General features: G+C 40.7%; 1 protein-coding gene across 8 annotated transcripts in view; it reads left to right on the top strand.

Moving 5' to 3' along the window:
* ARID1B (AT-rich interaction domain 1B) overlaps positions 1–21,370 on the top strand; it is a 325,863-nt gene that overhangs the window by 262,427 nt on the left and 42,066 nt on the right. For 5 of the 8 annotated variants that reach the window (XM_085055789.1, XM_085055793.1, XM_085055788.1 and 2 more), the window contains 2 exons: positions 3,596–3,923; positions 21,197–21,348. In XM_085055789.1, coding sequence (XP_084911915.1) covers positions 3,596–3,923; positions 21,197–21,348 — 480 coding nt within the window. The remainder of the gene's footprint in view (positions 1–3,595; positions 3,924–21,196; positions 21,349–21,370) is intronic. The other 3 variants (XM_085055792.1, XM_085055790.1, XM_085055787.1) reach the window with 1 other exon arrangement.

Below are 21,370 nucleotides of genomic sequence, written 5' to 3'. Positions count from 1 at the left end.
GAGAGCAGTCAGATGCCGTAGTCAATTGGATCTTTTAAGACTGGGGCAAAGAAAAGCTTCCTGTGGATCAGTAAAATGTCTCAGAAATGCATCTTGTCTTCTTAACTTTTCCTACTCGATTCAGCAGTAAAGCTGTTCTGTTTGGATATAACAAAGAGAGAAATCTTTACTGAATATGTTTGAACCGCAACCCCCGAGCTTCACTGTAAGTTAAACCCCCTTTAGCTTGTGAAAACGTAGTATGTATTGAGTATTTGTGCTTTGTAACCTTTAATGTTGGACTCATTTCACAAAAGCACTTTGTTGTCTAGCTCCTACTGATTTTAATCCTAGATTTTAATTAAAATGGTAGCATCTTAAGGATGAGATGCCCTGAGTATCTTGAGAGTCTGGACCTCTGAATCCAGACCCACATATGCAAGAGCTTGTGGAGCTAAGACTTAAATATCAACTGTATATTACTGAAGTCCCCTAGGTAAAATAGTTCAGAGGAATTCAGAACAATACATTTAAATTGTCTGTAGAACAAAAGCTTGATGGTTAACTGCACATGTAAAAAATTCTAGAACTATTTAAAGAAGCTATTTTTAATATGGTGAATCTGATCTGTGTCTCTAAAGCAGAGAGCAAAGCTAACAGATAGTTCTCAAATTTCCCTCTTTTCAGTTTGCCTACAAATGGCAAGATCTCAGAGCACTTTGTTCAGCAAACCTGAACAAAGTGGACCAGAGTTTCATCAGTAAGTATGAACATCTGTCTTTGGCAGGTTGTTAGTCAGTTTTTTTATACTTTATCTTCGTTACACTTTTTTTTTTTTCTCCTGATTCCTGTTACAGCATTGTTTTTTCTCATGCATTAGAGATGTTGTCTCTCTGGGTACAATTCTACTTTGCCAAGGGGGAGTTGGAATCAAAAATCCCTCAGATACGGAGGGGAGGAGTTGTTGAGTAGTATTGTGCAGCCGCTGTTGCCAGGCTTGTACCCACTTGAAAAGTGTGGGCTCTTGAACTTGGCTGCCTGACACGTCCAGCTGATGTGAGCTGGCCTAGCATCTGCTGCATTCATTGTGTTTAATGCTGCATCCATCTGTTTTCTGTCAAAGCCACTGCCAACAAATTACTAATCTATTAGAGAAACATGGAAATAAGATTGCACTCCTCATTCCTGGCAATTCCTCTTGTATTTTGTTTGGCTTTTATTTTGCCTTTTTTTTTTTTTCTGTGGTCTGGGAAAGGTATAAGAATAGCTAGTACTTGAGGTATTGAGGAAATGCTTAGGGAAAAAAAACATGGAAAAAACCACTGAAACTTGTTTTCCTTACTAAAAAGGTATGACTTCCCTGTGCTCTTGGATGGGTATCCCTGGAGATGAATGATTAGCAGCTATTTTAACTGAGCCACATGTTTTTATGGAGAAGATTCCACTGTTTTTTTCTGTGTTGTGTATATGCTGGAAAAACCAAAGCACAAAAGATTACTTTTTTTGTCCCAAATCAAAATAGCATCCAAAAAAGCAGTAATGTTTTAGTGTTGGTGTTTGTTCCTCCACGCGTGGTGCTGAATGTTCTTCATAGACCCTAAATGACAAAACAAATTGGCTTTGTGTAAATTGGACTGACAGTAGCTCCCAGTGATCATGGATATCAGGTCTGCTCACCTAGGAAGGGGATTTGCCTCAGTTTGGGATGTAGTGTTACTAGTAGCACGTACATAAGATGTGTTAACTGCTGTGCATAATCTTTGACGGCACATATACACCATCTTGCTGTATTACATTTTTCTTGAATCAAGCAACTGGAAACCTAGAGCAACATCCAAGTTGTGTGCAGTTGCCTGTAACACATAGCAGAGCAGTGTGGAACTAGTAAACCCTTCAGTTTATAGTCACATATGTTGGATCAGACACATGGCTTGAGCAGGTCTCAGCAACCAAAACTCTGGCTGGGGGTGATGGCTCACTGAACAGAGAATAGTCAGCTGCCAGCAGCCAAGCCTAGAGCAGGAGGAGAAGTAACAGAGCAGTCTGAAGCCAGCATAAAGCTGAATCTGGAGCCTTTCATCTCTGCTGAACCACATATTGGGGATCCTTCTGTGAGGACTCCTGGGCAGAAACTTGGATTTTAAAACAGAAGAGAATGGTTGCTTCATTTCCCTGGGAAACGTAGGTCTCACACATTCTCGCCCAGGAGATCTTGTAGTAGAGTGAGTCAGTTACAGGGTGGGGAGAAGAAAATTAGCAAAAGCGCAGCAGCAGGAGCATATGAATTAATTATGTGTGCATTAAATTGATGGATGAATATGTTTATTTTAAATACAAACGGGAGTTGGATGCCACCAACTCCTCTGCCCGATAGCTGAGGCCTGAGGAGACGCACGCCTGATCTCCACATTCAGAGGAAGAGTCCAAGGGCTTCTGCCTTCGAATAAGCGTGGGAATATCTGAGAACAGTCAGGAAATTCTGCTCTGTGGTATCCCACAGGGAGGGAACGGGTCATGTTTCCACTAATCTGGATGAGATGGAAATGAAGACAAGTCAAAACTGATGACTGAAGTGGTGCAATGTGATACGTTTCCTAAAATAGTTTTCTATCATATCTTTAGCTTTCTTTTTTTTTTTTTTTCCTCTTTCTCATGCTGCTTGGGTTTGTTTATCTAACACTGCACGCTGTATACTTGCTTTTTCTTGAGATCTCAACATGACAGGAAAATCAGCACTCAAATGAGTTAAGCTGCTGCAAGCGGAGCACTTTACTCCAGTGACAGAATAGATTGGGTTCAGCCAGGTTTTCATGCCATCCTTTGTAAGGCACCTGCTTAAATTAGCATCTTTCTGCTGTTGCTGCTTACTTGTCTTAGACTAGTTTTCTCAGAGGAGGTGCACTGTAAGCTACCACCCCTTCTGCTGGCATTGCCAAACTGAACTTACTAGGGAAGCAGGGTGGGGCAGGAGGGAGCAGGAATCTTTCTCAGATCCCAGCAGTTATCCTCACCAGTCCACACCAAATAATCTCTGACTCAAATGGGCAGAACAGTAAGGAGCAAGCAGCCTGTTGCTGAAACTGCAGAAAGATAAAGGAATGAGAACATGAATTTGCAGAAATAAGATTCTCCCTTGAACTTACGTAATGGGCTTCTTATGTGCCACATCTCTCTGTACTGTATGCTGTGCTGTTAACCCTCTGGAGGCTGTGATTTTATTTATTTCCTGTTGCCTCATGTCATACATAAGACAGAAAATGTTTGAAGGTACATGAAAATTGGGTTCATAGGATCATTTGGCTTGGAAGGGTGCTCAAGACCTGTTCTTGGCTGACCTTGTATTCAAATCTGGGTCAGATAAAGGATCAGACCAGGTTACTCTTGGCTTTATCCGACAGGGTTTTGAAAACTTCCATGCAAGGAGTCTGCCTAACCTCCTTGGGCAGTTTGTTCCACTACTTCTGTCTTCATGTGTAAAAACGTTGTCCTGAACTTGAGGCCAGTGTGGGTCACTTTAGTTCCCATGTGTAACTTCTGCAGCCACTAACTTCCTAAATAGAAATATTTTCTCACAAGTTTTAATGTTTTTCTCTGTGCTTTTTATCATTTTGTTCAGGAAACTACTCCAGACCACCGACGTACAGCGGTGTGCCCAACGCAAGTTACAGTGGCCCGGGACCCGGCATGGGCATAAATGCCAACAGTCAGATGCATGGACAGGGGCCAAGCCAGCCTTGTGGTACCATGCCCCTGGGACGGATGCCATCAGCTGGGATGCAGAGCAGACCATTTCCTGGAAACATGAGCAGTATGACCCCCAATTCTCCTGGCATGTCTCAGCAAGGAGGCCCTGGGATGGGCCCACCCATGCCAACTGTGAACCGTAAGGCACAGGAGGCGGCTGCTGCAGTGATGCAGGCGGCTGCAAACTCCGCTCAGAGCAGGTATGCATTCAGGTGAAAGGAGTTTAAATAAGTGGGAATGTTTTCCTTGTCATTTTTGAAGTAACAGCAATGTATAGGTATGTGAATGTGCATTTATACATGTTCTAGCTGTGCCCTTATCTCTGCAAGGAGATGGTGTGTGGGAAGAATACTTTTTCTTAATCATCTCCTTTTCTTAAGGAGAAAGGATGCTGTTGCCTGTTTGAATTGTACTCTGGAAAAGCAATTGTGACAGTGGAGATGATGGCCTCTTCTAGTTTGGTTCTTGGCACAGTAGGCTTTAGGAAAACCCACAGGATTGCAGTGACATTTGACAAGCCATCTGCAGCTTTAAACTCATCAGCTGATTATACTTTTTTTATCTCCAGTAAAGAGAGGGCCAACATGTCCTCAGCAGCTTGCCCCTGCCAGAGAGTAAGGAAGCCTGTGAAGCTGCCCATCAACTCTTGCATTTACTGCCCACATTTTGAGCAGCAGTGCTCAATGGCAGTTCTCTTCTGTGGGAAGTTCTTGCTCCTAAGCAGGGCTGCACAGGGGGAGAGGAGAGCAGGCTGAGGGGAGCAGCTGGAGGGGAGAGGCAGAAGGAGACATGAAAATGATCTGGAGTTGATACCTGCCACTTGTGCATCCATAACAGGGAACCTTCAAACTGCACTGCAGAGGTTGGAGCTATAGTCTGTTTTCTTGTCTCCCCTTTGGGCAACATAGTTACATGTTGCCATTTCTATATGGGTTTTGGCAAAAGGCACTTCTCTGTCCTGTCATTCTTAAGATGCCTGAATATTTGCATTTAAATTTTTTTTGGTGAAATTTTTCAGATTAAGTAGTATCTACATTCCCCTGGACTCAAGCAACTCCTGGCATATTTACTGCCTTTTTCTGTTGCAAGAAGGTCCATAACATTTGAGAATTACACAAAGCTAGTTGCACTCTTCTGGTGAACATGTTTATACATGTGTGTATTGCTCACTGGCTTTATGCAAACACATACACAGGTGCACATACATCCATACAGGTACTTGTCATTCAAAACCAGTGTTTGTGGACACTAGAGTTGCTGTAATTCCAAGATGAAATGTTAAACAAGAAGTAAGCTAGCGTGTCCCTGTATTTTGTCTCCTTCTTGTTTTGAAAGCTTCAAAGGTAGGTGGCTACTAGTGATAAGCAGCAGCAAACTTTTAAAACAATAACAGTAAATTTAGTGTACTTCATGCTTTTGCTCAGTAAAATAGAAACATGCTCCCTTAAAACAGACCGTACTCCAGCAGATATCCATGAACCAGCAATCCCTTTCTTCTGTTGGTTGTTTTAACAGACCTGTCTAGTAGGATTTATGGAAGTCTGCTTCTGTCTGTCTGGTTTAGGCTATAAGCTGATAGGTCAGGCGCGAAGGAATAAATAGGCCATCACTGCAGCTGCAGGAAAAGGATTTCTTTATAATCATAGAATGAAAGGAAAAGCTCACGTTTGTTGGTCTTGACAGCAAGAAAAGACTTTGTGTTAAGTGGAAGGCATTTGGTTGTGATTCAGCTTAGACATTGGGCATAATGTGTGGTGTTTGATCAAAAACTGGGTTAAATGATTACCACTTCTATCTCACACCTTTCTCCCAAGTCAGTGTTGTAGGACTTCTTTTTCTTTCTAGCTTTGACTGGACAAAACTGCACCATTTTGGAGCTTTTCTATCACATACTGCCCATTCCAGTGACCCAGCACCTATGGGAAGAGCTGAGCAGTCATTGAATATCTTTCGCAAACACTGGCAAAAGGGCTATTTATAAACTGCAAACTGGGAGGAACTTATCACACCATTCTCATGCCAGGGGGTTGCAAGCACACTGTTTTCCTTTTTGATCTCAAGTCAACTGTAGGGGAGAAAACATAATGGCTTTTGGCTATTCCTGCAAGTCCTCCAGACTTTGATATGGAAGCAATGTACTTGACAATGACTGGGATTTTGATACAGATCAAATCCAGAGAGGCTGGTATTTCATTCTGCTTTAGACCACCACACATTGGGTCACCTTTTTCTGCTTATCCCAGCCTGTCTGGGGCTGGTGGACACCCCATGCTTTTTTCACAGCTCCCAAGCTATGACAAAACTCAGGCTCCCTTGGTGCACCAGCCTGACCAGTACGGGTACCTACCCAGCAGTGTGAACTGGAGTTGCTGTGGCTTGGCATTTTTAAAAAATGTTTATGATCATGCCATCTGGCTACTGAAGGAATATAAAAATCACATAAAAGATACAGTAATACTAGCATTGTACAGGGGATTTTAGTTTTTTGTTTTCTTTTTACTAATGCCACTGTGACAGTACAATGAAAATCTGCATGTCGCTCATACACCTGCATGGCTTTTGGCACAACTCCATTTCCTTGGCCCTAAAAGGGAAATTAAGAACCTCATCACTGAGAAGGACAGAGATGTGTCCTTCCCCTGACCCAGGCATCATCTTACTCTCTTCATTGTTGGTGTTCTTGTGTGCAGCAGTGCTGTGCAGCCACATTTTTGGACTTGGTGGTCTTGTCACTGCTGCCTAGGCAGAGAACTGCAACCCGCAAAGTATGATCTCTTTCTGGGAGATGGTGTACTGCAGGAGTTTAGTACACAGTAGTTGAGCATATTTGAAAAACTAGTCTCTAGAACAATTTTTAGGAGTACTAAATGTCCCTTGCAAAACATTTGCCTGAAATGCAGCTACTGTGTTCTCACCAGAATCCTTCACACTGATTTCAGTAACCATATCATAAATTACAGCACTGGAGATCTATGCTGGCTCCCTCACAACCAAGTCCATCTTCACCTGAAATTTAACCTTTATGGACTTCCCTGCCATCATGTTATTTCAGTTGTTGCCTCTGTAGGAAATCTATAATACCCAAATTATTGCTGCCTTCATGGCAATTAACAAGTTTTAATAACCAGTTTTCTGTAGCTGCTCATTTGGTTTTTTCCTTAATAACATCATTCATATATGTGCACAGAAAAAGCAGAAAGAAAAACAAAAAAATTAGAACACGACTCTACTGGTTATCCTGTTCAAAAAATCAAAACCTAGTGAAATGGGAAAGCATTCCCACCATACTGCTTTGCCTAACTGGAAAGACATCTGCTCCTGTATGCCAACATGTGTGAACAGTGCCCAGCCTTTTTCTTCTGATATGTTGAGTTCATAAGAGTCTCCTGTGGCGCTCAGGAACTGTTGGATTTTTATTACTATAAAACACCCTCCTCTGTGTAGAATCAGGAATAAAATTGAATGGTTGTGTCAGAGTCATGGTTACACAGCAGTATTTCTGTACAAGCTGGTTGTGATCCACTTCAAGGTCAACTTGTTGACTCAGCAGCCAAGTATCAATAGGGGAGAGAAATTTATCTTCAGCTGTTAATCCGCAGGGTCTGTCCTTTACCAGCTCAGGAGTCTCATTTAGACGTGGAACGCTGGTTTGCCTCTGCTTGCCAAGCCACACTAAACAGCTGTGTAAAATGAATTTAAATAGCATGCATCAGAACAAAATCTCTTCCACTGGGGCACAAAATCGATGTTCATTAACCAGGGCAGGATGATCAAAATGTGAGTGTCACGTTTATAGCCAGTTATAGCTAGGTATCATCCTCAGAGCAGACCACCATCCTTTTCATTAGAAAAGATAAAAATCATATAAATGAAATTGGTGGCTGTGGAAGATACTAGGTTTACACCATTTGAATTAGCCTTTGACCTCATCTCAAGGTCTGCTTTATGTTAAGCTTAGATTAATTTCTACAGCTACATAATACCTTCCCTGTAACCTAAAATCTTAGATGTGCTAGTCTGTCTTGTGCATGCAGGCCAGTGTTTCCCAAATGATCAGGCTAAAGAAAAAAAAGGTGTTTTTAAGACCTTTTCGTTGAACCTCTTCATCGTTTCACACTACCCAGGGTGTTCAAGCTTGCTCTGAGTAAAAGTTCACAGCAGGCAATGTTAAATAACTCTCTAGTACCCTGTGTAGTAATTCACTTTATTTTCAGGAAGAGTGTGTGAAGGAACTACAAAACAGTGTTTTCCTTTTTATATTTGTCTTGTCTTGGTCTCAGCATGACCGCTGACTGCTGAGGACTGTATGCTGAAGGCCTAATATATCCATGGCAGAAAAGACTCCTCATAACTTAGGTGGGTGTTAACTGAAACCCCAAGGGCTGGTTCTGCTGCTGGAGACTAGAACCCAGAGGAGACCTTCAAGGACCAGGTGGCTCCCAATGATGAAGACTTTCATCTGTGGTTCTTAGAACAGTACATGTATTTATAGTGATAGATAAATATTCCTGTGCGTAAAAACTGCAACACAATAAGCCTTCAGTAAAAACAGTTTGAAGTAAATGAGATAGTGTTTTCCCTGTTGATGTGAAAGGCAGCAAATTTAGCCAATATCTGCTAGTACCAGCCAGTTTTGAGTTCCTCAGTTTGTAGATGCCCAACTTGAACTTTTGCAGGACTGTGTATGCACTGTCTGTGAGCTTCTGCTTCCTGCATCAAGTTCCCAGTTTAAAATTGATCGTTGTGTTGACACCTGAAGTCAACAGACATCTTTAGAGCTAGATGCTTGTCACCATCACTGTCAACATCTCTCATGCTAGCAGTGAGTGTCATTCTGAGCGTGTCTTCTTAGCAGTTGAAAGTGTGACTGTAGTATATGGAAGGGTAAAAACACAGTTGTAAGATAGCTGGCTTGCATGCTGTTAGTAGTGTGGCCGTAGAACATGTAATTCAGTGCTAGCTGGCTGTAAAATGTGCTTCCAGCTGGATGCTAAAATGAGCCTTTTGTGGTGCAACTACAGTTATCAATACCTGAACTAATAACAGTAAAATGAGTTTTGATGTGCCTGCATGAGGAGCAATCCTATCTTTGAAGGCAGCTCCTTTGACCTCAGTGAACCTTAATATGATTCTCAGGATTGCATGTTGCAATTTTGTAAATTAAAGTAATTTTTTTTTATAGATTGAGTGAATTTAGAATTCAGTGTCATTGATTTTAGAGGAGACGATTCAGACATAGTAGTTTATTAAACTGAGGAATTGGGAACCAGCTTTGCTCTTTGCAATCTCTGGCCGTTTTAAATCCTGGCCATTGGGTTGCTAAATTGAAATGGTATTTACATTATCTTCTGCTGATCCCCATGCCACCTGAGAAGTAGTGTTCAGTCTCTACAGGGTTGTGTGATGTTGCACTGCTCTGACGTACTTTTAGGCATTCTAGAATGTGGTTCTGGTTCTAAATTGCTTAGCAACTGTTCTAAATTGCTTAGCCTCATTGTAGCATGGTGAAAAGAATTTAGTAAGTTTTTAATCAGTCATAAAACTGATCTAGAAAAGCTGCGCTGATATTAGAGAATTTCTGTTGTACAGAGAAACACAATTAGTGTAAATTAGTTCAAAAAGTGCATTCTAGATGCATTCTTCTTTGTGTGTGTGTATACACGCACATGCACACTTGCACACATACAGGCACACTAACCTTCCATCAGCATTTCTCTCCTGCTCTGTATGTATAATTCATAATCTGTGTTGCTGGTGCCAGCAAAGCACTTTTTCCGTATTATTTTCTCCAACAGCAGGGTAATGCAGCACTGCTGATGGACTAGAAGGTACTGGTGAGGAAATATAGTAATGGACATAGTGCATTAAAATGTCAAAAGGAAAAAGAAGGAGGCGGAAATGGGGAATAAATTTTTTAAAAAGAATAATAATATAAATAAAACCCAGAACTGTTTTAGGTGCTCTACATGCTAGTGCCTGTCAGTTCTCTGCAGTATTTTTCAGTCTGGCCCTTTTGATCTTGAAACATGGGTTTAAAATTCTAAAGGTGATTTTGAATGCTGCAGTTTTGTAGCAGGAAGTCTCGAAGCGCTCCAGTGAAACTTACCGTCTTTAATCCCTGGAGAGAGTGTATATTTTCCATTGTTTTCCCTTTTCCCCTTAAGCTTGGAGGTGCTGTTCTTCTCTGCTGGGAAGTTCGGTGGAGTGCAGGAAGGTTAAGTACTCATTCAAGTTTCTTTGCTTATTCAAACCAGGCTACTTCGAGATGAAAGACTGCCAGCTGTGAAATCCCCAAAGTAAACTAGGCTAAGATAGGACTGGTAGCCATAATTGGAGCCAGCGCCTGCGTTATCTGTTGCCTTTGAAATAAGCCCCTGGCAAGAAAGGCTCTTTCTGCCAGGTCTTTATTTAACATTCAGTCACATGGAAGGAGTTGCTCCCGTTCAAATTCAGGCCATTCACAGTTCTCCAGGCTCAAGCTGCCTGGTCATTTCCCCTCTGTTCTGCTCCTCCAAACATTCTAAAGATTTCCTTTAGTGGTCCTGGTGGGTCACCCTGAAATGATCCCCACTTTGCTTTCTATTAGTGCTGTTCGAATATCCTGGTGGTACTTCCACTCCATGCAACTAAATTTGGCTTCCAAAATAAAGTCCACATGTAGTTTCAGTGGGATGAAGTGGATTTGCTTCTTGACCTAAATGGCTGCAGTGTCTCTGGGGACCCCAAAGACCCCCGTGCTGGCTCCACCTGAGGCTAGAGGAGGTTCAGTAATTGCTGGAATGTCTTCTGTCCATGCCAGGTTTCTGTGTGATTTTAGAGGTTGAAAGTCCCAATACTAATGCTTGCTGTAACAGTAATTTCTAAGGAAGCTATTAACCAGTACTGACACATTTCTCTTCTAAAGGACTCATGCTTCTTCCCTCTTCATAAGAAATAGTCATTTGTATCAACTAATTTTTTTACTGTTTCTTTTTTCTTTTCCTTGTGTTTTGCTTTTCAAAGAAAAATCATGTATGGCTTTTTTCTATAATGTATTAGGAGGGAGGAAGTTCAGCTCAGCTTATATGTATTTATTATTGTAAGGGGAAAGCTAGAAATCTCCTGTGATTATTTTATTTAAATGGGGATGCATTTTATGGATCAGCTCAAACTTGCTGATAAAAACATGTAAGGATTGGAAAAAACTTTACATGCTGAGCTAACCAAAGCCATTTCTTGTGGGAGACTAAGAGAAATACATTTTTATCTGGAATTTTGTTTTACTAAAAGGTAAATCCATCATTTTGGAGCCCTGGTTGTCACCATGCTGCAGAGCTCTTGCAAGCAACCAGTGATTTGGGGAGGCATTTTTTTCTTCTTTGGACTCATCAATCAAGTCGACTGCTGTATGCTGTTCATGCCATTAGATATTAACCACAGACCTCAAGAGTCCTACTCTTTTCCTCCTTCAGCCAGTAACCCTTCTTAAATTGTGAAAGCAGGGAGTGTGTTGAGAAGGAAGCATAATTTTTAGTCATGAATGAGAATTTTCACTTACCTCGGAGAAATTTCTAATCCGATTATTATTGTGTCAAGATTATTTTTGGTTTGATTTGATTGTTAAGGACATTCATTACCCTCTGTAGAAAGACTAATTTTTTTGAAACAAAATTGCAGTGTAGGACTTTATGTAGTTTATTAACATTCTGCCTTGGGGTCGGATGTTACAAAGAAATTCTATACCTTAAAATATGATCTTTAGGACATTAAGAATGCAGTATTCATTAATTGATATTGTAGAAAGTTAAAGAATAAGGGAGGACCTTAGATTGAGTACTCCTTCTTGGGTGACAAAAACCATTTCAGATGAGGAAACAGTTTTCACAGTCTGTCAGAAGATCTACTAGTTTAAATCACAGAAGTGGTTAGGGAGAAAAAAAACCAAAACAAAATAGGAGAATAGCCATCTGTTTAATGGGACTCATGAAGAAAGCTAATTCTGTGACTGCGCTGTGTGATTTGGCACATAGCACTGTGCAAGTACAAGACTGTGATTGAGCAGCCTAGGATTTTTGTGACAGAAAGGGAAAGACATAAAAAATGGTAGGAGGGTTTCAGGTTTTAAAGGGGGGTTAAGGTTTTAGGTTCTTTTACAGTGGTGATATTGGAGAGAAAAATAAACAATTTTTTTTTTTTTAGCAGTGCTGACTGGGGAAGTATGAGTGGGAAGAGCCCTTCACTTTGTTGATGAGTTCAGATGGAAGCACCAATTCTAGCTGGACATAAATGTAGCCTTGTAAGAATCATATTAAGTAATAACAGCATGAGATTTTTTTAATGTTGGCTGGCAATCTTACTAACGTGTTAAATACCTGTTGTGTTGTCACAGTAGGTTTCAGATATCTTTTGAGACAAAGATAAAGAAAAGAGCCAGCTGAAATCATGCTGACATGTGCACCACATTGCTCTTGTGAAACTGTCCGGTGTGCCAAAGAGCCAAGACTGATGATAACAGTGCTGGTAATAATATCAATAAACATATATAACTGCTCCAGGCCATTGGGCAAAGATAGGAGAGTGAAAACATGTCTGCTGGGAAATCCCCTTGGAGAACTTCCTCACCATGCTGCTGCACATGCACAGTTGCATTCAGCGTGCTGCTGTCAGCCAGATGACATTTTACTGTGAAAAAATACTCTGAAGAGCTGGCATGAAACGAACAGGGTTTTATTAGATTTTCAGTTGGTTGCTAGCACAGTGCGTTCCATGGTGCTCAAAAGCAGTGCAAGGATGTGACTGAACATAATAAGAAGGTGGTGGGAGGGAGACAGCATCCCCACATGGAAGGTGAGGGAGCTCAGGGGTCGAGCCTCTCCCAAGACAGTGTCCCACCAGAGGAAACTGAGTTAGTGGAACACAAAGTGTGTCCTTTAGTTTCCTGTAGCTTTTTAGCACCATGCTTTGGTGACCTTCTGGTTGTTCATGTGCTAGGAACAGACTCTTACCACTTTCAAGTACTCTTTCTGGGAGAGAGTTCATAGGGCGTTCCAGCTTTTTATTACAGCTATTTATAAACATGCACAAAAATAGAAGGTGCATAGTGAGAGTCATATGAGTCATTCCCATTTTGATATCAAATCACACCAGGCTAAATCACCCTTCTTGACATTCTTGTTCAGATTGACAGCATCATGCCATACAGGGCAAATTTATTTTTTTCCCTGTAAACCTAGCTCATGCATGTTCCTGCTTGCTGGACAGATGAAAGCAGCCCTCTTGTATGCATCACACTCCAAGTGGAGTCACTTGGGCTAAGAAATGTATCTTCTAAGTGCTCAGGTGTCATGTCTGATGGGGACAGTTGTGCAAACAGTTGCTGATAGAGCTGTGGTAGAAGTCTATGTGTGGAGAAGATGGGCAGAGGTCACCAAGAGCAGAGCTCTGATGGGTTTACTAGCCATTTTACTTGGCCCACTTTTCAGTTGTTCTGTGTTTTCTGTCACACAGCATTATATTGTATTTATCCCGTACAGGTTGCACTGAGTGCCAAGAGCTTAGTTTGTTCTTACACAAATAAATTCAAATTTGGAGGTTTTGTTGCACATATAAGGATGCTGTGCAATAAGGCATTTCAGGGGTTCTCTGTGGGTTTGAAGACTGGTGACCAAATGCTGTGGTCACCATGAGCTTCAGACCACAACCACTTTAATTAACACAAAAGGAACTTTATATAAAGAAAATCAAATAGCTGCAACCTAAAAACAAACAAAACCCTACAGTATTTCACTATCACTAAGTGCTTTTCAGTCCCACACCCTTCTGTCATTAGGATCAAATGAAGTTAAGGATTTTTTTTTTTTTTGGCAGCCTTGTGCTATATTTTACTTACTGTATTCAACTACTTTATTATTCTTCTGGCCATATTTTAGTCCATTATTAATCTTGGATCTATTCCTCAGTTTTTATTATCTGTAAAATGGGGTAGGGAGATTTATTCTGATCTCAGCATGCATTCAGCTGTACAAATGTTGGGTACTTGTGCTGTTATTAGCATCATTACTCATGAATTACATGTGCCTCTTACGTTGCTCTTCCAGAGTTCCATGTGGTATAACACTCCTGTGTTGTTGGGCTTTAAATGGCTACCAAGTAGGTAGCCCATTGGGCAGATGTTTTCCTGGTTAATGTGATGACTATAGCTGCTAAACAAACAGTAAGTTTTTGTGACTGTTCTTTTGAGTGACTCAGCATTGAATTAGTATGGTAGAAGCAACTAATTTTTAAGTTTCTCCCCCCTCCTTGATTGCTTCTTAGTAAAATCTAAGCAGTGGAGATGATGCTAAAGGCACAAGTATTTGTGAAAATCAGAAGAAAAATAATACACTTAGAAAGGCTATTTCTGTTACTCTTTTTAAAAGTATCTTGCACAATAATCTTTGGATCAGCCAGAGGAAGAAACTGGCAATGTACTTGGTCTGACCGCAGTGGATTACAAGGCAATTTGCATTATCACATAATTGCAATGCTGGAAAATTATTCCCCCGTTGTAGCATTGCCATTTAGTCCAGGTTGTTGAGAAGAACTGTTTTATTTTAGTTCTGTGTACCTCTTGTTAGCAGACACACATACACACACCCCCCTCAGTACATATCTGGATGCTTTTGCATTTTTGTTTCCCAGTGCTTTGTCAGTGTCAGTGTATTTCAGAACTTTGGCCTCCCATTTCCACTCTAGTACACATGCACAAGTGTAAAATTTTCTTCTTCATTCTAACCTGAAAAATGGGAAAAAATCTTGTGGCAGACCTAACACCTGTCACATCAGAAGCTTTCAAGACTGTTTTTTTAAAACTTTGTTATTGCAATTGCTGAGCTTCCCCACTGAAAAGGGGAGGACATGTAAGTCCAGGTTAGTATACTTACAGTAGCAGCTAACTAGAAGAACATACTTTGCTTTCAGATACAGTGATGTTAAATTTGTTTTATTCACGTGGGAACAGCCTTCAATGTCATTTTGTAGCTGCTCAATCCAATATTCAGGCTTCATTTGTCTTGGCCTTTGCTAAGAGTGCTATGAACCTCCAGTCAGAACAAAGTAAGCAATGTTGGGGTTTATTTTCCCTTGCTCTCTTCTCCCTCCTTCAGTTCTCCCATATCCACTGACAACAGAAATGGTTTCACTTCTCCAAGGAAGCCCATAATGCAGCAAGAAGGAAAATCCATAACAAAAGAGCATATGTATCTGCTTGCACATGTTTATGTGTAAATTCTCCAGGGAGAAAGCATTCACAGGTCTCACTCCTGAATTACTCTCATTATAATAACCCATTTGGTGTCAAAGTGTGACAGATTATAAGCGCTTAAGGCTAGTCCCAGCTCAAGACAGATTTAAATAAAGTACTTCTGGTTATTGTGCAGGTCAGTGTGTTTAAATAACAACCCCCCAAATCATACTTTGACATTTAAAAGAGAGAGGAAATATTGTCATGCTGCAGACCTGGCACAGATAAGCACAGGGCAATTTGGTCAGTACACTGTGATTTGTGAGTGCAGCCTAACGCAGTCATTTTCACAGTTTGTAATCAAGTAGCCACCTTAGCAGTGTGTCAGCATTAAAAGAAAAAATGTTCCTTTTAAAATGTTTACAGAAATTACTCCCCTGAGGTGCTGCAGTGCATTCGCTGCAAAACTGATGTAGGTTAAAGATCTGGAGCAGAAATGGCAAACTTGTGAGCCATTTTTTTTTCACCAACCAATTGCTCAGGTGGCCAGGTCACAGTAACAGGATAATTTTTCAGGTCCAGCACCTAGGACAGCATAACTGGGAGAAATCCCTACATTACATGCATGCTGTGGCAAGTGTCAGGAAGCGCAGTGCCCAAGTGCCTAACAACTGGTAAGAGTTTGTGACCAACAAGGGTTTGTGCAGAGCGACTCAGTGCCATCTCTTCCCTACCTGGGCACTGTGCTCCATCTCTGCTCTTGTCCCTGTAGCACTGCTCCTTCATTTGCATCTTTTATGCCCCAAAATCTCCTTGCCACCATCACTTCTACACTCTCCAGCTCTAAAGCTTTCTTCTGTTCTCTATATATTTCTGTCTTGGACTCGCCCCCAGTTCTCAGGGTACCACAGGGCTCATTATAGAAGTTGGATCATTTTTTCTGACTGCATTAAGGGCTTTATTCCAGTGTTGCAGATTGAGAGAAGAGCACAAGGCATCAGATGCTTCTTAGGAAATCCACAGAAAGCTTTAGAACTCAGTCTCTGTACACAGGAAGAACCTGAGCTTTGACATGTTTCCATATGAAAAGTTGTGTCTTCATTTCTTGTCTTGCTGAGAAGCATAATCTACTTCTGTCATTGTCCCTAGCTCAACCACGTATCCATCTGAACTCAGTTTTGCAGTGAATTGATATTTTTTCAATAAGAATAAGGAAGATGACAGTGAAAGTCTTGCATCAGGTGACAAAACTGAGGAGGTACTAAACCGCATATCAGGAAGTATGAAGCACATGGGCTGTAGAGCAACTTCTGTGTAGCAGTTGGAGACAACACATAAACTTCCTGAGGATTTCAGGTCCAATTAAAGGAAGGCATCTCAGTATAAGAGACTGCTCAGCAGCTGTGATCACTCATGTGCTTCTGTGTATTGTCAGTGCTGTTCTTTCTAACAATTTCTTTGTTCTGCTTTTTAATGATGACCAGATCTTGTGTGTCAACTCCTCTTTTTAAATACACAGACTTCTGCATTAGCTCAGAAGCCACAATTAGATCTGATGCTACTTGTTTTGCAGAGAAAAGAGATTAAGTGCAGATTAAGCTTTGGGTAGATTGCAAATGAAGGAAAACAAGATCAGAAGAAGAACTTCTTAAAAGGGAATGGTTTGAATTTGAGCAGTTGTATTTTGGATCCAGTAGTAAACCAGACTGTCAACAACACAGTGAAGCTGACAAGATCATAGGATCCATTCAAGCTGGAAAGGAACCTCAGGAGGAAGGTTTAGTCCAACCTTCTCCTCATCAGGCTCAGCTTAGACCTTAGGGTGTTTATCTTGATGGATCTTCAACTCTCCAAAGACAGAGATTGCTAAGCCTCTCTGGGCCACCACATCTAGTCTCTCACTGTTTTCACTGGGAAAATGGTTTCCTTGCATCCAGTCTGAACTTAACGTGTTTTCACTCTTGCCCTGTGTGTCTTGTCCCCCAACTATGCCCACTGTGAAAAGTGGCATCTTCTTGCTGAGCTCCTTTTAGGTGCTGTGGGGCTGCTGTAGTTTCCTCTCAACACCTGTCTCTGCCCCAGGCTAAATGAGCCCTCATCCTTCAGCCCCTCCAGGGTGAGTGCTGAAGCTCTGGCCATCTAAGGGGTTCTCTGTTCACTCCAGTTTATCCTCATGTTTTCTTTACTGGAGGATCCAAAACTGAACATGATGCTCTAGATGGAATCCTGTGAGTGCTGAGGAAGGAGGGGATTATCAGTTTCTTCCATCTCCCTGCTCTGCACCTCGTCACACAGCCCAGGATGTTGTCGGCCCCCTTTGCTGCCAGGGCAGACTGCTAGCTTATGCTCAGCTCCATCTGCCAAGATGCCCAGAGACTCTCCAGCAAAGCTGCTCCCTCTAGTCAAGTCCCAGATGCCACCACTGCAGGGGGCTCATCCTTCCCAGGTGCAGGACCTTGCACTTGTCCCTGTTGACTTTTACGAGGTTCCTGTCAGCACATTCCTCAAGCTTACCCAGATCCCCTGAGGTGGCAACCCTTTCCTCAGGCATAACAACTGGCTCTGGCATTATGCATTTCTAAGTTGTCGAGTAAAAGAACCACCGAAAGCAAGCAGATTCCTCTCTTCCCACTTTAAATCTCTTACAATTACTGAATTCTCGAAGATCTACTTGTAGCAGTAGAGCAGAAAATAAAATGTGGGCTTAGATATTGTGTTTAAATTGATTGCATAATCCAAATTTTATACTGGCTTGGCTCCTTTTTCTTCTGAATGGGGAAAAATACATGATCTGGGGTCAAGTTATTGGAAGAGCAGATACTCTAGTTCATATACAGTGCAGGATTTCTCTGATCAATACGTTTTCTAACATGTTGCCTGCATGCAGAAATGTCAGGTACTGAGGTTTCTTTTATTCCCGTGGAGGGTAACTGCATCTCACCATGAAGACCTCTTTTAATTATACTAAACTTAAGTGTTTCTTTTCTTAATTTTTTTCCTATTATTCTAATTGCATCATCCCTAAGCAACCCAGTCGTTGTTTATGTGGCAAATACTGTAAAATTGTATACTTAGCTGGGCTTGTTCTACTATAAAATTCATAGCCAGCCAGTTGAATTTTTGCCATTAGATGTCACTACATGTACAGCACACTGTTTTAAAAGGCTTGATTTTTATTTAGCATCACAGAAAAATGGAAGAGAGAATTGGGAGATGTGGGAGAGAGTCTGGTACTAAAGTATGTTGGATATGCCTTAACTAAAAGCAGCACAGAAGGAAACATAAGATTTTTGACTTAACTCCAACAACCAACAGATGATGCTGTGACCTTAAGCATATATAAATATGTTTAGCAGCTGCTGTGTAACATATTTATAAGTGTTTAGTGACCTGGAGGTTAATCAAAATGAGTTTGGTGATCTCAGCTCAGTTCTTAATGGACTCCACTTCATAGTATAGCACTGATGCAGCACAATTTGTCACAGTCGGCAGTCTTTACTCAAAGGAGGCCTACTGTGGAGTGAGAATTAAAGGCTGAAGTAATACCTGATTATTTCTCCCTAAAGAAACTTTCCATTCCAAGCCATCGCAGAGCAAAATAATACATGGAGGAGCTCTGTACTGCTCACTGCACCCAGTCTCAGGATAAAGCAGCATTGACTCTGACAGGGTGTCCTTTCAGTGTGACTGAATTAGCTCTCGCGTGCCGCGGTCAGGGCTTTGATAGGCGGCTGAGAAAGGACAAAGTCCTGACAGGGATGGTGCTGAGTCTTTTCACTTGCTGGTCTCTTTCCAGAGATGGAGAGCTGTGTCCATTCCAAGTGCAGCATTACATAGGAGGATGAAAGGGAAAGGTATTGCCTTGCCAGATGAAATTTCAGAATTAGGTTCTGCCATTCAAGTTCTTCTGCAATTTTTTTAGACTTCAGTTGTTTTCTTGTTGTCCTGGCCAAAGCCAGTATATTCTTTTTATTTAATTTCCACTCTCCATCTAAACTGGAAATAGTTTCTTACTTTGTGATTTAAAGCTGTTGTACAGCAGTATGCTTTCATGAGCTGCAATTGAGATTGATGTCCATAGTGGGTAACATGAAATAGGTTGTACCTCAATTTGAGACAATGAACAGCCCCACAGCTTAGAAGATACACACGCTATAGGAAGTAATAGTATTGAAATATTAGTAGGTAAGGACCAATTTCAGCTTACCTGCAAGGTGTGTGTCTCCTGTGTATTTTTAAAGTAAAACAAGGACATTAAAGAGATAGATACCTGTAGAGACTTGCCTTTTCCAGGATCCTAGCTTTTCTCAGTAAAAGAACCTCTCAAAATCTATTACGTCTTTTTTAAAGTGTGAAAATACACTTGCACATTTTCTTCGTCTTCACAAGTAGCTTTACACAGTTACAGAAAGGATCTTGCTTATCCACCATAGAAAGCATTTTTCGGTTAACTGCATTTGTTGAAATATAGCAATTTTCAGCTAAAAAAGGGGGGTAGGGATGTTTAAGATAGAGTATTTACATAAGAAAAGCTTGATTGTGTGACTGAAATAATTTAAAGTTGTTGCCAAATGGTTCTGCTCTTCTCTTTTCCCTTTGTAATTTTCCCTTGGAGCATTGCACCACTGTGCATTTTAAATCTTTTCCCTCCACTTCTTGTTGCAAGCTTCATCTGGGAAATGACATTGTATGGCAGTTATCTCCTTCATATCAAAAGAAAGACTTTGCCTCTTTGCAAGAGTGAAGAAAAGTCTGTCTTCAGAGAGCAAAGGACAAAACTGACTTGGAAAAAGATGCTTTATTTAGATAACACGTTCTCTTTTCCTTTGAAGAAATTCACAATGTGTCAAGAAAAATTAGGCCAAATAGTGCTTTAATGGTCTTCCTCCTGTACCTCCTAAAAGAGAAATCTGCTTCTGCCAATTTTGTTAAGAATCTGCCATGAATTTGGAGAAGACAAGAAACCATTGAAGTTACTCAGGGTTCTTGGTTTAGTTTTTTTTCATTTGAATACTGTATAATAATTAAAAGTAGAATTTCTACCAAAACTCTCAATCTTGCTACCCAAACATTCAGCCTTCCCTGCCTGTAGGATGAAATTAAATGCTTTGTTTTTTGTAAGGAAATAAAAGTTGACTGGTACTAAAACTATGTAAAGGGGTGGTTGCTTTCTTGTTTCTTTTATTTGGCAAAACAGTATAAATTTACAGGGGGCACACTGAAGAAATGGGTCTGAGTTTTGTATTTTCTTATGTATTTTCCTATGAATACACAAGTATTTTTTTCTGTGCACTTTTATTTGTATATATAATTTTATATGTATAAGTGTTGCTCATATACATATGATAGTACATGCAGTCTTCAACTATACCAAGAAAAGGTAGGTAATTTTTTGATGGATTAAAAGAATAAAAGGTTATTTTTGAAGTTGAATCATGCATTACATTGGATCATTGTGCTTACTTCGATTGGATTATTTTCTTCCTTGTGCCTCAGTTTATCTATTGAGTTTGACAAATCAGGTACCAAGCATACTTAGATACTTTGTAGAACTTAAGAGTAGATAATTTTTAGTATTTAAAAATACTTGGTCTGAACACGAGAAAATTATGCAAGGTATTCATTTAGTGCAGTTTTTGATACAAATTTAAGTCTCAGTTATAAAAGCATTATACAAATATGGGATTAATTTTCAAAAGCAAAATAACTGCTGAGGTTTCTTGTTTCAACGAAGTGGGATATGTATGGAGTTTTTGGAAAGATGGGACATAGATGACACGTACAGATTAACACTGTTCAACACAATAACAGCAGACGCAAAAATCAGAAACTGAGTCCATGGTACCCAATTCTCTTTTGGTCATTTCAATGTTTTTTAAGTTCTGGTAGTTGAAGATTGATAGGACATGCTCAAAATGGCAAGAATGGCAATACACCGGATTTTTTTTAATGCCAATGCGAGGTTCTGATTTTGACTCCTGATCACATTGGTGTCTGCTCATAGGGTATATAATATGAGCTGTATTTTTCTGCTGATTGGTAGTGATGTAGAAAGACACTGTAGTCCTCTCTTGAAATTAGTCTTTAGTCCAGTTCTATCTCCGATATATGGTAACTAGCTCAAGACTAACTCAAAGCTCTTCACATAGGTAAAATGAGCTAATAGCCTACCTTCTCCTTACAAACAATAGGTCATGTGCTCTGTGACAAACCACAGCACCTGCAGCAGTGAGGTAGGTAATGAGACATTGTATGTGTACTTTCTTCTCCTAGGCAAGGCAATTTTCCTGCCATGAATCAGAGCGGCATTATGGGATCCAGCTCCCCCTACACTCAGCCGATGAACAACAGCTCTGGCCTGATGAACCCGCAGGCTCCTCCTTACAGCATGGCTCCTAACATGGTGAACAGTTCAACAGGTAACGGTGAGTAACCTTCCAGCAGTGA

Source organism: Lichenostomus cassidix, chromosome 3 (assembly GCF_008360975.1).
Source record: "Lichenostomus cassidix isolate B80296 chromosome 3, HeHo_3.0, whole genome shotgun sequence".
NCBI lineage: Eukaryota > Metazoa > Chordata > Aves > Passeriformes > Meliphagidae > Lichenostomus > Lichenostomus cassidix.
The sequence above is the reverse complement of the archived record's forward strand: the minus strand, read 5'-3'. Positions and strand labels throughout refer to the sequence as shown.